The sequence below is a fragment of the Drosophila pseudoobscura genome, chromosome 2, assembly GCF_009870125.1.
Source record: "Drosophila pseudoobscura strain MV-25-SWS-2005 chromosome 2, UCI_Dpse_MV25, whole genome shotgun sequence".
In the NCBI taxonomy this organism is placed as follows: Eukaryota; Metazoa; Arthropoda; class Insecta; order Diptera; family Drosophilidae; genus Drosophila; species Drosophila pseudoobscura.
Window position 1 is genome coordinate 24,959,656 of NC_046679.1, and position 15,239 is coordinate 24,974,894.

A 15,239-nucleotide genomic window follows, 5' to 3' on the forward strand; every position below is an offset into this window, starting at 1 on the left:
ATTTGTACTTTGCAGATTCCCGTCGGAAAGCGCGCGATTGACAATTGATTTGAAATATACATATGTAAAACCAATTCCATTTATATTTATGCATATTTATTTAAGTATATATATATTTTTTCTTATATTGTATATTTAGATATGTACATACATCATTGTTTTAGTTATAATAAACAAAAATATAATATAATATAAATATAAATATAAACAAAACGTCGAGAACCGACGGCGTTTGCATAATTTTTATAATTTATAATAATCCTGTTTGAAATAAGGAAATAAATGTGTAAATATATTATTTTAATATTTTATATTTTGTGGTATAAATCAAACAAATAACAGCTTTTATTTCATTTCCCGCGCCCTAGTGTACCATACCCCCACCCCCTGCCCATTCTTCATTTATTTTGTGGCGGTAGGTCAGTCCATCAAAAGACCCGAAACAAGAACCAAACTCAAATTTCAGTTCTAGCGGCCAGCAATAGTAAACACACACACGCAAAGTACGTGAGAATGCATGTGCACCCATACACTAAAACATGCTGGTGGCAAAACAGATCAGACCTGAGAGAGTTCAAAAAATCTGAAAAAACATACAATCACATATTTTTGTCGAAACATATTGCGTGTGTACTAACACATGCAAAGATGTTCTCTCTGCGCTCTCTCTCTCATGATGACGTCACTCTGGGGTACGGATAGCGCAAGCCGGTGTGTGACACTTTCGTTGTATGAACTGGCACATCTATATACTGTATGGTTAGTGATATTATGGAATGGAGAGAATGTTTGTCATATCAAGCTCCAATATATGCAGAAACTAGTCAGTCTCTCTAGAAAATTTGTGTATCAATCGGATAAAATTATGTGGGCATGGCTGAGGGTTCATTTAAGCTGGTAATATTCAACGGAATATCAAAAACGATCAATTTGTATAATAGTACTTGCATTCGTCAGTATATTTACGGTATATTTTCAAAATGAGACGGTATATTTACGTATATTGCTGAGGGTCGGACGGTCACACTGGTCACTATTATTGAAATATTCTAGGCGTGCAAAAATAAATAAAATAGCAGAGAAACTATAAATGTGCGTACAACTGGAAAGGATATGAATGACTGTATAAGGCCAGCCCGGTGACACGGCCATCGCAATGACGGAAAAGTCGGAGAATGCCTCGAATGTGGAGAGTTCTCAATTGGAACAGTCGGGGGAACAGTCTTCCCCCAGTGGTCCTTCTTCGCAGATCATGGTAAAATCCGAGAAGTTTGATGCCGAGGTTGAGGCCAAGCTGAGAGCCTTGAATGCGAAGAATAAGTCGGAACAGAAGCAAAGGCATAGCCATGGCCAGCAGGATGACGACACGGAAGACGATGACGAAGACTGTGATGGCGATGGCTCCTCTGTGGATGATAAAAAGGCCATTGTGCCGGTGAAGTCGTCCAACGAAATACTCGCAGAACTCTTTGGCGTTTTCAATGCAGCACCTCCCGCGGAGCTGCTCGATGACAAAAATCTTCTCAAGCTCAAGCACAAAAAGGTCAAAAAGGAGAAGAAAAAAAAGAAGAAGACCAAATCGGATGGCGAGTGTTCGGAATCGGATGCGGAGGGCAAGCATAAGCACAGGCGGAAAAAGCATAAGCATAAACACAAGGACACCAAGGAAAAGGATCGCGACAAGGCCAAGGAGAAGCAAGCTGCTGCTCATGCTCCTGTTGTTTCTGTGGTTTCTGCCTGTCTCAAGGAGAAAGAGAAACCTGAGACTAAGAAACGAGCCTCGGAGAGAAACAAGCATGCGGAAGTCCTGCAACCAAAGAGGGAGAAGCGGGAGCGAGAGCGTGACCGCAGCCACAATAGCTTCTATAATGGCTACAGGGATGGCGAACGAGCCAGCGAGAGGCCCAGCGAAAGACCTAGCAACAAGGCTCGTGAAATGTCCGATGTCTCGCTCTCCGACGAGGAATCATATCTCCGCGAGAAGGCCTCCAACGGACGCCGACGACCTCAGAACAGCTTCTACGATGTGAAAGAAGAGCCCAAGGAGGAGCTCCCCCAGCTGCACCACGGTAAGCGCAATGCTTGGGACTCCGGCACGAGGCGGCCACGTCGGTCACGGTCCCGGTCTCGATCCCGACCTCGAGATCTTGGCATTGACAAGAAGCGGCTTCTGGAGGTGGCGCGAAAGAATGCAATCCACATGTTCAAGCGGGGAAATCTGCCGGGAGTGGCCGATATGACGCCCGAGGTGAAGGACAAGGTCTTGATCAAGATGCGTTATGGGGGACGTACCGTCCAGGATCTGACGGACTTTTGCAAGAAGATCTCCAGCGGCGATGCGTTATCCGATCTCAGCTCCGACGAGGAGTCCGATACGGATAAGAATGGGAATGCCAAGGCCTTCCACCACCCCTTCCAGCTCAAAGAGCGGGAACCGATTGTGATGCACATCCGCAACTCGACGCCGATACTGCCGCGGAGGGAGGATCAAACCAAGGCCATAACCATGCAGTTTCCGGTGTCTTCTGGGCAGGAGCATCGCAAAACCGAGACCTGGGTGCCTGTGGGGCGTAGGGATTCGTTGACCCCACTACCATCGTTACCGCCTGCCAAACAATCTACGAATATCTTTCAGGACATACAGAAGAATGTGTTTGCCAAATCCATACCGCAATTGGAGAAGCAAGAGCCCGCCTTTAAGTCGATAGGTGCAACAGCATTGGAAGCGTCTACGTCTACGTCTACACCTTCACCTGTGACCGGACCTGCACCCGTTCCCGCACCGGTTCCTCCGCCTCGTCCAGAGCCAGTTCCAGCTCCAGTAATTGCATCCACTCCCGCTCCGATACCGTTTGTGCCTGAGGTCCCCATACCATCTGCGACAACACCAGTGACGCCCAGCCGGTCAGCAGCGACGCAGCATCATTCGTCACACAGTGCTTCCATCTTCCCGGAGTCGGGGCCGCTCAGCATGGATGTGTCGAGTATAATTACCCAGCGACTTAGTGCCATCCGTCGACTACAGGTGAGTCTCCCTAGCAATGGCCTATAGCATCCCAATCTGAAGCCAATCTGAATCATTGCGCAGACAAATCCCACCGACTGCGAGGCCATCAAAATGATGCACAACGCACAGCGGGACATGTCCTCGTGGGCCTCCTCGAAGCATCTGCCAGGCCAATTCACTGGCAGCACGGGCGCCCATGTAATGAAGGCACATGAGCTGAATAGCGGACCGCAGCTGTGGGTACGTCGGGATCAGCTGACCTCCACCAAGCCGGTGACGGGCGGCATGGGCATGGCACTGTTGCAGAAAATGGGCTGGAAGCCCGGCGAAGGACTGGGACGGTGCAAGACGGGGTCCCTGCAGCCGCTGCTGCTGGATGTGAAACTGGACAAACGCGGACTGGTGTCGCGCGAGGATATCAAACTGCAGCCCCCGCGCCCAGCGGCCGGTCAGCGTAAAAACAAGGATAGGGGCTGCGGCGGCGTCGGTGGCGGCCCTTCTGGCCAAGGGGTTGCACCCATGGTAGTAACGGTGGACAAGCATCCCGTGTGTGTGCTGAATGAGCTGACATCGAAGAACCGGTGGACGCCGCCGCAGTATATCCTGCAGCAGGAATCAGGCCCGTCGCACATACGCAGTTTCCTCTTCTCCGTGGAGATCAATGGGCAATCGTACACCCCCGACCGGCCGTGCAACAACAAGAAGGAGGCCAAGCTGAACGCGGCCAAATTGTGCTTGGAAAGTTTGGGCATCTTGCAGCCCAGTTAGGGGCGTAATCTATGATGTTAAGGATAAGGAAAAAGTCAGGATATATTCTGTAAAGTTTACATGTAAATACGTATAAAATTAGTTTTAAATCTGAACCGTAAGCATTTTCGCGAAGCTTTCCATCGGGCAAAAGCTTGCAATGTTTGCAGGAAAGCTCTTAGAGAGAAAAAAGAGAGCCGCTCTCTTAACAGTACAGTGGCATGGGAAAGGCAAGAATGGGAGAGTTTGAACCACTAAACGGCTTACGCTCAGCTCAAACTGCTTTTGGCCCACGGTGCAACTCTCGGCTTGCCATTTGCGAAAGAGCTTTGATTGCGGGTAACGGGGCTAAGGCGCAGGCCAAACAAACAGCTGACGCGAAGGCCCTGCTGCAGAGGGGGGCGGGCGTGGGAGTGAGTATATTTGCAGTCCATTAAATCTCTCGACACGACACTCCCAAGCAAAAGCAGCTTAGCCCAAACATTGAAGGTCAGTTCACGCGGGAGTGCGCTCCAAACAACTTCGTCGGATCGGATGGCAGCAGTAGACACAGGCGCAGGACAGGATATGGTCAATGGGCTGTTGTTGTTGCCATTGTTATTGTTGTCACCCCGCTGTCGCCCAGATACAGACACAAAACTTTTCTGAGTGCCCTAGTCCAGGTCGCAGCATCCATTCCATGCGAAATTATTGCTGCTGAAAAGTGTGTGCATGTTGTACTACAGATGTTTCTTGCGTCCCACTGCATGGCCACAGAACTGGACGGGAATTCGGCTTTGGATTTGGCACAAACAAACAGCGACGACAATTGTCGGATGGTGATGCGGGAGCGGGAGCGGCGGCGGCGGCAGTGAAACGTAGTTTTTAGAGTTGCATAATTACACGCACACGAATACGCACACGCACACACCCATGCCCCATGCACCATACCCATACCAATAGGCATACCTGCCACTGCCACTGGCCATGGAACTGTTGGGCGTTGTTGCGGTTTGATGTGGCGCTCCTCCATGCATTTCGCTTGCTGCTGCAGCCATGGAAACTTGTCGTACCTGTGCGATTTCCATGTTTGTTTGCCATGGCAGCAACAATTTTCTGGACCTATTCCATCCCACCTGCTGGCAGAGTGAAATGGCCCAGATACGACTGGAGTTTGTCCACTGGAATCTGAAGGTACGTACCCAACGTATGGATGGTCGGTCTGTCGTGGAGTTGGCAACTGAAAATTACACATTTTCCACCAAAGTGAAAGTCTGTGTGGTGTGTGGCAATGCAACGAAAACTGCATTGAGTTGAGCTTTGGCTTGAGATCTGATTTCGCTTACTCAGGGGTCTTTGAACTTGATAAGGGTTTTCGTTATGTCTATCAAACCGCAAGTCAACTTATACTATAGATGTTTATAGATCTATAGATGTCTGTCTGTTTCTATTGAATCTAAAGTTTTATGTCAATATTCAAAAGTCGCGCAACCGTTTATTATATGTTGTTTGAGACTCAATAAATAGGAACACAATCTACTGCAGACCCGTTTAAAGAGGGCCTTAAGCTTAGAGTTTTTCCCTTATATTTTAATACAATTGCAGATTTCTCCCAACGATGGATTGCCACAGAAAATATGCAGCGACTGTTTTACCAAGTTCTGCTCCATTTACACATTTCGACTGGGCTGCCAGGAAGCGCAGTTGAAGTTGTCGAACATTTATGACAAAATCGATGCCAGCAGCTTGGAGGATGAATGCCAGGAAGGGGAAGGGGAACATGAAGATGCGGAAGCTGTGCCAGAAACAACAATTATAGGAGCAACAACAACAACAACAACGACGGTTTCAATCGAAACACAACCAAACACTGCCACTGCCCCCCCAATAGAGTTTTTTGTGGAAACCATAGGCCACACCGAAGCGAGTAACGATAACGACTCACAGCCACTATACCAGGATGATGATGATGATGATGCCACTCAGGAACTGACCATTAGCTTTGCTTGTAAGTTCTGCTTTAGGCCGCAGGAGAGCTACCAGCTGCAGCAGCTGCTGCTGGAGCACATAAATGCCAGCCACGATCCAGAGCAGCCGTACAACTGTCCGGAGTGCGAGGAGTGCTTCCAGGATGCTGCCTCCCGGACTGTGCACCTCAAGAGCAGTCATGTGGAGAAGCAGTTCAAGTGCGAGGTGTGCGGCAAGCAGTACAGCGATCGGCACAACCTGCGCCATCACATCGAGAAGTATCACTCGGAGACGGACTTTGAGTGCACCATGTGCGAGAAGCGCTTCTTTACGCGCAAAAGCCTCAACTATCACATGAAGTGGCACAATCCGGAGCGCCAGCTCAAGTGCCGGCAGAGCGGCTGCGAGCGTTTGTTCATCAATCAGCGGCATCTGAAATGCCATGAGGCCACCCATACGGGCGCCAGTGCCAGGAAGAGCGAGCACTGTGGCTTCTGTGGTAAAAGTATGTATCTGCCAATACGGATTTGACAGTGATAGATCTACTAAATAGAGCCCTTTCCATAGCTTTCATACACCTAAAGACACTACGATGGCATATCTATAGACAGCATGGCGGGGAAAAGCCCTACAAATGCGCCAACTGCACGGAGGGTAAGTGGAAAGGGAGAGAGAGCAAACCAGGAGCGCAGGAACGCTAGAGCCCTGAATAGCCTGATTGGATCTAAAGATGCAATCAGGTTGAGGGATCAGGAAACATAAACATAAACATTAACATTAATCATAACAATTTGTCGCATCATCGAACACTCTCACATTGAAACCAGCGCCTAAGATCATAGAACTGTGGCCCAGCCAGAGCCAGTCCTCAGCTGCCTCTTATATCGTACATAGAGTGTGTCTGTTAGTCAAGTCTAAAGCAACGGTAAACATAATGGCTATAGCAGCTCTTTTTGTATACCTTTTTTTAGCCAAAAAGCATGCCCTCGAAAATTAACAAAACGTTTTGTACTTTGCCATAATCTTAGCCCACATCATTAGAGTTTTTAAACCACAAAATAAATCAACCCAACCCAAGTCCAACCACCAAGTACGTACCCCCTTGGAGAGCAGCATGCATCGTACATCTATTTCATGACACCCAATCACTAACCGACTAGTTACCATCCAAAACCCGTGCCTGTGCCCTATTAACAGTCCTCCTCTGCCATCCCCCTGCCATCTAGTGTTCGCCTCGTACGCGGAGAAAAGGATCCATATGCTGGAGCGGCACAGGGAGAACCTAACGCCCATTGAACGCAGCGAATGCATGTTGTGCCGCCAGCCCTTTGGCAGCGAGCAGGAGCTCATACATCACATGTCCGTGGATCACTTGCAGCGGGCGGCCAGTGCGCCAGTGATTGCCAACAATAAGCGTGTCCTGCAGCAGAAGCGAGAGCGTCAGTATTCGGGACTCTTTCAGTGCGACAGCTGCACCCAGAGATTCAATATGAAGTCGGCCCTGGATCGCCATGCCGCTGTCCATTCGGAGAAGGACAGGCCGCATGCCTGTCTGCACTGCTCAAAGCGTTTCAAACGGGCCCAGGACCTGAAGTGGCACATCAAGACGCACGAGAAGGAGAAGCCCAATGTTTGTGACGTGTGTGGCAAGGCCTTTGCCTTGAAGTATGTCCTCACACAGCATCGGCTCAGCCATGAAGGTGGGTAAATGATTCCCCAGTAATTGCAGAATTCCAATCAATGTGTTCTCTTTTCTCTGCCAGTTTTGGAGAAGAACTTTAAGTGCAACGTTTGCGGTCGGGCCTATCTGTTTGAAAAGAGCCTGCGGCTGCATCAACGCATCCACACGGGCAACACCTACTACAAATGCGATCTGTGCCAGGAACGCTTCGTGACGCACATTAAACTGAAAAGTATTTGAAAGACCATATCATAACCGAAGGGTCTGGACTGGTACTAAAAGTGTGATTATTGTGTTTCAGCTCATATGCAGAAAATGCATGCACACGCATCTGAGACGCCTTCACCGGACTCCCTGGATGATTTGATAAAGATTGTGATTTCCTAAACAGAACAAGATAGCAAATGAAAGCCCCTACTGTACTTTTGTAGCCAAGCGCAAATAGAGAGAGAGAGACAGAGAGCGTAGCTCTCACTAACTCCTACTAAACTGACAAACTACCAAAACCAAACTACTAAAACCATACCCTCCATTCAACCTTATCATTAGACCATATGCGGCCGCAGGAACGCACCAGGGCTGAAAGCTTTATACTCTCTAGGCAAATGATTCACTCTCTATCATACATATATATCTTCTACTATATCTTTCTTCCTCCATCATCGTATTCGCCTGAATACCGCGAGTGCTGTCCATCTATATATTCACACACCTGCAGCACATAGAAACACACGACCATTGACGACCATTTAGCGATAAGCAATATTTAAAAAGAACTTCAAGCTACACGGCAACCACTTAATGCTCAATGCATTTGCATTTATTTCAAAAACCAAAAAATATTTACAATATCTACCGAAAGAGTATAAGTCGTATTTAAAATATCAATGTACTATGAATTTTACTATGTGTAGTTCCAGATATATTTACCAAATTCGTGCTCTATAAAAACATCAATTTGAAAAGATGAAGTAGTTTTTTTTTAATTTGTTGGTAATTTTGGTTGTTCGATGGTTTGTTCGTTGTGCTGGACAACATAAGTCAATGGGATGCTCCTCTAATTTGTTGGCAAAGGTGAACGCCGGCAGGGAGTTCGCAAAGATTTGGAGGAGGAGTACGGCGTTATGGACAGTGGTGGATACCGTGGATCGGCGCTAAATCTTGAGTTCTACCATTAAAGGTTGATATTGTAAACAGCAATGCAAAATTTCCATCGCTGCATAATTTTCAAGAACATTCCGATGTATTCGAGCGGTATGGATTATTGACAAATATTTGATATTGAATTGCATCCGGTTTTTACATTAGTCTAAAGCAACTATACTTTTTTTAGGCCCTGTATCTTCTCGCTACCAATTAACAAAAAAAACATGCTTATACGAGTATGTTCCTTTAATTTAATTCATTAAATATTCAGAAAATCCAAGAAATGCAACTGAGTTGCAATCCGAAATCCGCGCGAAATACGTTATGTATGCAGTTGCAGTTACAGTTCGCTCATTATATTCATTGTTGAGATTATTAAGCACCTCAGTACAGATTTACTGCCGGAATTCTGGAGTTAAAATGATTTTCAATTCAGACTATGATTCTCGTTGAGCTATAACTGTCTTCTGCGGATGACATATTTAAACCATTTTATATATCGATATAATAGTGCGATAAATTGAATTGCTGTAAATTTTCGGCTGTTATTGTTCCTAACCTAAACTGTTAAGTTAACTTGAACATGTTAAACCACTTTAGATAAAATTTCACATTAAAAAATGCTCAATTGGGAAAAGTCCCCCCCAAAAAAACACACTAGTCTACCGTTGGAAAAATTAAATTTGTACCCTGGCCGAAAGATATTTTTGTAAAAGTTCAAACAATTTCTATTTGGCGCGCACAATGATAGCCGAACTGCATTTTCGTAACGGTTTTCGGGTCTCAACGCTCTCTTCAAATCTCTCTTTTTCGCTCTCTGTGAATCGGGTACTGAAAAGGTAGCAACAATGAGACTCATTCCAATCACAATGTTGACCATTCCATACTTTTAAATTATGTGCTTTAATTAGTGTACTTGGATCGACATAGGTCGATCACCATGTGGTGATAATTGGAACTGTATTTCCCAAACATTGAAAAGGTGAACCCACCGAGAAATGTACGCGATGTGTTTTCAGGAGTTTTCGTCCATACGATATATGCAAAAAAAACGTTATCGTTTAAAAAATTTTCATAAGAAGTTTTTTGTTAAACCTTGTTTTAGCCAAAGTACAATCAAAAGGAGTTAATCTTAAACAAAATTTATTCATCAATAGCATACAATTATTTTGGCAGATCTGAGAGTCTTAGTTAGCCTGCATTATTCAATGGTATATACAAATTGAGATCACCTACGTTTTATGGGTTTGGCCTTTTTGCGCTAGATCCAATAAAAGCAAGTATTTAGAATAAACCAGTTAGGTAGAAATCTAATTTATCAGTCGTATAAAACTGTGGGGGCATGGCTAAATGTTCTAAATAGCTAATACAATTTTACGGAACATCAAAATTGAGCAATATGGTTTCCCATCCTTGACGGAGAACGATTAACCTATTATAAGCCAAGGAGGTACTTCAATTTTCCGCCGAAAACAATGAAAATATTATAACGTTAGCGCAGTGCAGGTGAAAGATATAGTGTTTTTTTTTAAGTTCAGAGGAAAGATGGCATGAATTTGCAATCGTTAATATATTTCACCATTTACCTCAAGCAGCTGAGCTATTTTAATAGAGAGGGCTTAAGTGGGCTAAGTTCTTTCATCATACGAGAAGCTATATTGCTGTTGAGGAGGAAAAACAGCAATCGCCGTAACAAGAAAACAAGTCAAGTATTCAAAAAAAACCGGCCAAGTAGAAAATTGATTCATTTATCGCATAAAATTATATGGGCATGGCTAAATGTTCTATATATCTAGTAATATACCACGGAATATAAAAAACGAGGAATATGTAAAAAATAACTTGAATTCGTCCGTATATTTTTGAAGATGAGACCGTATATTTCGGTACTTATTTGAATCGGGTAGAATCGGTAATAGCCGGTTGACAACAATGAGTCCCATTCCATGCACACATACCCTGTTATAGAAAATGTTTGTCTTCCAAGGCTCAGTAGGTATCAGGATCGACATAAATATATACAAGATACTAATAATGTATTTTATAATGTCTACAGATAATCAATTACAGAAAAAGTCTTTATAAATCACGTTTCATCTTCATATAAAATTAACGAAATAGGGTATAAAATGCCTATACCCGCATCATGTCTTCAAATACCAGCAACATTGCGACTGTTTTTTTGTTGAACTAATTCGTTTAAGCCTTGCTTTAGCCAAAATAAGATAAAAGCAAGGATTAAAAACTATCCAATCTTGTAGAAAATTTATTCATCAATGGTATAAAACTATGTGGGCATGGCTAAATGTTCTATATAGCTAGTAATATTCGACGGAATATCAAAAACGAGGAATATGTATGGTAGAGCTGAATTTGTCAGTATAAAAACGGTATATTTTTAAAAGGAGGCGGTATATTTTGGTATATTTCCGAGGGTATATTTCAACGATGAGTCCGTGGCCACACTGAATAAAACTTTTACCTGCGCGGTTGTCGTTGCGCGCGTCGCGGAAAATATAAATAAAGAAGTAATACTCTCGCGCTTGTTTTTGTTGGTACTCTACGGGGTAAAGTTGACAACAAATTTGAACGCGTTTGTTGTCTAGTATTGTGGTTGTTTTGCTTGCTTCTTCCGGCAGAGGCAGAGGCAGAATACGTGTGAAATTATAGTTGATAATTTGTTAATAAGTTGCACCTGTGCTTCTGTGCCGCGGTCTAGTTCGTCTCCCTCTCTTATGCTGTATGTTTGTGTGTGTGTGTGTGGTGTGCGAGGTGTGTGTGAGTGTGTGAATGTTGTGCGAGTACCGTTTTGTATTCATTTTCGCGAATGGAAATTGAAAACCAGCCGAGAGAAATACCATTCATTTTCAAGTGAATAATATCGTGAAAATAAAGATTTTTCCCTTCTACCGTTCGTTTGTGTCTAATACCAGTTTATAAAAAACTACAACAAAAGCCATAAAACAGTGCAACAACAACTGTTCTAAGAGTTTTACACAAACAAACACGTTTTCGGGCCATCAGTGTGTGTGCTAGTGGGATGGATGCTGTGTGTACGTGTTGCTCCTCTGTCGTGTCATTGTGTGTGTTTGTGTATAGAAATTTCTAATGCTTTTTTCGTTTCGTTTGTATTCAAAAATAGCCACAAAAACAGCAACAACAATTGGGATTCTGTTAGTGCGTGTTTTATGATTTTTAATTTTTAATAACAACGGAAACAGCAGGATACCCTTACAACTTTGATTCTGAAGGTGAGTGTTGGATTTTAAAGTAACTGTTCTAGCAGAGGTGCATGCATGTGGGTGGGGGAATTGATAACACTCATCATTAATTAAGAACTCTTAAAAAATACTGTGGTAGCTTGTAGCAGGTAGAACGGAATAACGAAGTGGTGTCCATAAAATGATGGCCTTATCCCTTATTGACTAAATAGCATATCCAGCAGAATACGGCAACCAACATAGCCATTATGACAACCGCATAGAGTCCAACGTTGTCAGTCTCCTCCACTTTGGGTCCATGCTGCGTTGTTTCCGCCACCAGATCCTCTATTCCCTTAGTTGTAAAAAATAGTAACCTTTGGTTCCTCGAACTAAGAGCTTTGATCGATTCTATTGAATCCATGTTGCTTTGATTCGAAGCGTGACTTTTAGTAATCAGTATTTGTGTATTTCCAGTAAGGCCTACTACTTTTTTTTTATTTTTCCTTTTGATCATTTTCACTTTGCATGCCAATGCAGCCACCACTCCCTGCTCCCCTCCCTCTGCAAACAGACGTTAGCAGCATTTAGGCGCCTGGTCATTTATTTGATATCATCATCATCATCATCGTCATAATCATCGCCATTGTCGAGTGCAACAGGTTTTTGCGTCTAATAAGGTAATGCCGAAAGAGATGATGAAAAAAATGGCTAAATTATAATCGAAAGAGAAAAAAATATCCATCATTGGAAAGTTGATTTGATTGCATTTGCGGAATGCAGCCCCAGTAACGTCTCCCGTGTCCCGTGTCGGTCGGTCGTCAGGGTTGCCTAGTTGTGCGACAGGGCGACGCGACGCATTTTTTTTTTGTGCGAAACACCCATTCCCTGCACTTGGCTAATATTTCAGGCTTCATGCTTCATTTGCTTTCGAGCGGCGGCTGAACTTTCGCAACAGCCGGCAAGGGCGATTGTTGGATTGGATTGGATTGGATTGGATTGTATCTCGTAAGTAGCTGGGAGAAAGGCAGATAGGGCTAGGGTTACACACACGCTCCTCGTCTCCTTACCTAACCTCAGGTCTCAAGCAGCTTTTGGGTGTGTACACACTGCCAGTGCCACCCACAAGAAACGGTGATAAATCGCCGCCACGAAGTGACTTTTGGCGAACGAGAGAAAAGTTGTGTGTGGGACTGGGGACATTACACAATTATCCAAACCGAAGCATTTCCCATTTCCCCTCTTAAGAAAAATGCATTTTTCCATGAAAATCAATTGCCTCCCTTGCCCCCTCTTTTGTCAGCCGTTTTCCCGCTGCTGTATCATGTCTTTCTTCTCCCTGTTTCTTGTTGTGCTTCTGTTTTGTTTATGCTTTTCCCATCTTATTGTTTTTGCGCGCCTCGTGCGTCGAATTTATGTGGATTTCAGTTCGTTCGCTCGCTCCCAAGACGGAAGCACTTAATGATACAAATAATACTCGTAGCGGAGCTCCCAGTAGCGGCTGCAGCTGGGGAATAACAGCAGAAAAACCAAAGAAAAACTAAAGAAAAAAGGGTGCCCTGGTAGCTTTTCCCCCACATAGTACAACCCGTGGAAAATTGGCCCGCAGCCGTTCAAAAAAAAAAAAAACACGAAAACTTGAAACTTGTTTGCCGCATAATTTCCAAAGTTGCAATTTTCATTTTTTTTTTTTTTTATGGCCATTTGTCTTGCAGTTGTTTTTGGTCTCTATTTTTCTACTTTTTCGAGTTGAAAGTGTTGGCAATGCCTGTTTGGGGCCCATTTGGTACCGTAGTCGGAGTCGGGTCGGGTCTGGTTTTTCTTTCGTTTCTTGCATTTCGTTTTTTTGACCCCCTGTTGAGGTAATCAGAATTGCATAGAAGAAACATTTCATTTTCCGTTGACTTTAGGTGCATTTTCCGAATTTTTTTACTGCTCTCTGGGTGCAGTATTGCCAGCTGTAATTTTTGTGGCAATGTGGTAACAGTGTTGCCCTTAGGAATTTCTCGAGGAATTACATTGTCTCCTTTTTCGGGAGATGCCTCTGGGGCCTGGGTGTCCCTAGATATTCCGCAGCGCACTCTGCGGCTCCGAAGACACGCCTCTGCTCCTTTTATGGAGAGCAACACCTTCTTGTGTCTTATTACATGTACTCGTATTATTTCATAATAATTTCTGGTTTAACTCTCGGGCTGGCTCTTTCATAATCGGCCATCAAAACGTGTCTCTCTCTCTTTGGGCCATCTGCTGCTGCCACTTGTGGGCCCACCCATATGATGGGCCCAGTTTGGGTCTGTCGCCTGCTTACCTGTTTGTTCGTTCCACCAAAAACACTATTTCACTCCTCCCCGCGTGAAGTGCAAGACACTTGTGCAATTATTGTTGCCCAGTCGTCGAGTCCAGTCTGTGTGGCACAGTGTAGAACCCCTCTTGGGGGCAGGTTGCCGCTTCCCTTTTCGTACCTACACCTGTATGTATGTACCTTTGTCTGTTTTCTTTGTCGGGTGGTTCAGCGGCAGCGGCGGATCCATTGAAACAATGCCGGGTATTTAGTGAAAATGCTTTTGTGCTGCGGCAGTGCCTTCTCGCTTATTAACTTACCTGCTATCTTAACCATTTTCATTTTTCACACGCACAGGCAGAGCCCAGAGCCAAGAGCCCAGAGCCGGCTCCGTCTCTGCCAGACTGGAAAATGCACTGCACTTGCCGTGTGGTGCGGCGTGTCCGTCCCGTCTCTGTGTCCGTGTCCGTGTCCGTGGATTAGTCGCCCTCGCTTGGATTTCTTTTGTTTCTGTAACGATGTGCCTCTGCCTCTCTTTCTGGCTTCTCTTTTGCACGCTCGTTTTTTGTTTTTTTTTTCTATTTTCTGTTTTTCCTGAATGAACATGAACGGAAATGCCGCAGGGGGTGATTTCTTGAAACTCTCTTCTCCTCCTCCTCCTCCTCCTCCTCCTCTGTTCCTCTGTCCAGACCCTGGACCAGGCCGTGTCCAGCTGAGATGTTCTATCCATGTTCCTCCCTTCTGATTCGGCGCCCTCCTATCTCCAGATCTCTAGAAAATTGACGGCGCCCCGTCCACGGCATCGCACCGTCTGTCTATTTATTAGTTCGTATTCGTAGATTTACTCTATAATTAAAATGCAACCTGATTGTTAGGGTTTCGGGTCTAGCTTTGGGTCTGAGTTTCGGGTTTGGGATTGCTTATCATTAAAGAGTGATTAAGCTTAAAGCCTGTGATTAGTGGCTACTCTGTGTGCCCTGGGACGGAAATTTGGTTTGGAAATCGAAGATTGGATGCAGATTAAATAAATAATAAATAATAATAATAATATGTAGCTGGCAAGAAAGATTTTCCTACCATCCATTTCCTTTCGTGGCCTTTCAACCACATAAAATATTTACTCTCGCAAAATGATTCGCTTTGCAGTGTTTCACCGAAACCCAAAGGATTGGCAATTCATTTAATTGAAATTTTCAATTACATCATCATTTTCGCTTATCAGCAGGTCCC

The 15,239-nt window shown here is 44.5% G+C and overlaps 2 protein-coding genes and 1 long non-coding RNA gene across 3 annotated transcripts in view; all 3 read left to right on the top strand.

Moving 5' to 3' along the window:
- Positions 1-999: 999 nt before the first annotated feature.
- Positions 1,000-3,870, top strand: Son (Son RNA binding protein). Its single transcript, XM_001359538.4, has 2 exons — positions 1,000-3,025; positions 3,089-3,870. Exons 1-2 carry the CDS (start codon positions 1,157-1,159, stop codon positions 3,773-3,775), a joined length of 2,556 nt encoding a protein of 851 aa, XP_001359575.2. The 5' UTR covers positions 1,000-1,156; the 3' UTR covers positions 3,776-3,870.
- Positions 3,871-4,007: 137 nt separating this feature from the next.
- On the top strand, positions 4,008-8,347 carry LOC4802709 (zinc finger protein 135). The gene is made up of 6 exons (XM_001359539.4): positions 4,008-4,927; positions 5,339-6,206; positions 6,269-6,355; positions 6,928-7,401; positions 7,465-7,614; positions 7,684-8,347. Exons 1-6 carry the CDS (start codon positions 4,790-4,792, stop codon positions 7,767-7,769), a joined length of 1,803 nt encoding a protein of 600 aa, XP_001359576.3. The 5' UTR covers positions 4,008-4,789; the 3' UTR covers positions 7,770-8,347.
- Positions 8,348-10,957: 2,610 nt separating this feature from the next.
- LOC26533586 (uncharacterized) overlaps positions 10,958-15,239 on the top strand; it is a 36,823-nt gene continuing 32,541 nt past the window's right edge. The window contains exons 1-2 of the long non-coding RNA XR_004468495.1: positions 10,958-11,095; positions 11,671-11,779. This is a non-coding gene — a long non-coding RNA (uncharacterized lncRNA). The remainder of the gene's footprint in view (positions 11,096-11,670; positions 11,780-15,239) is intronic.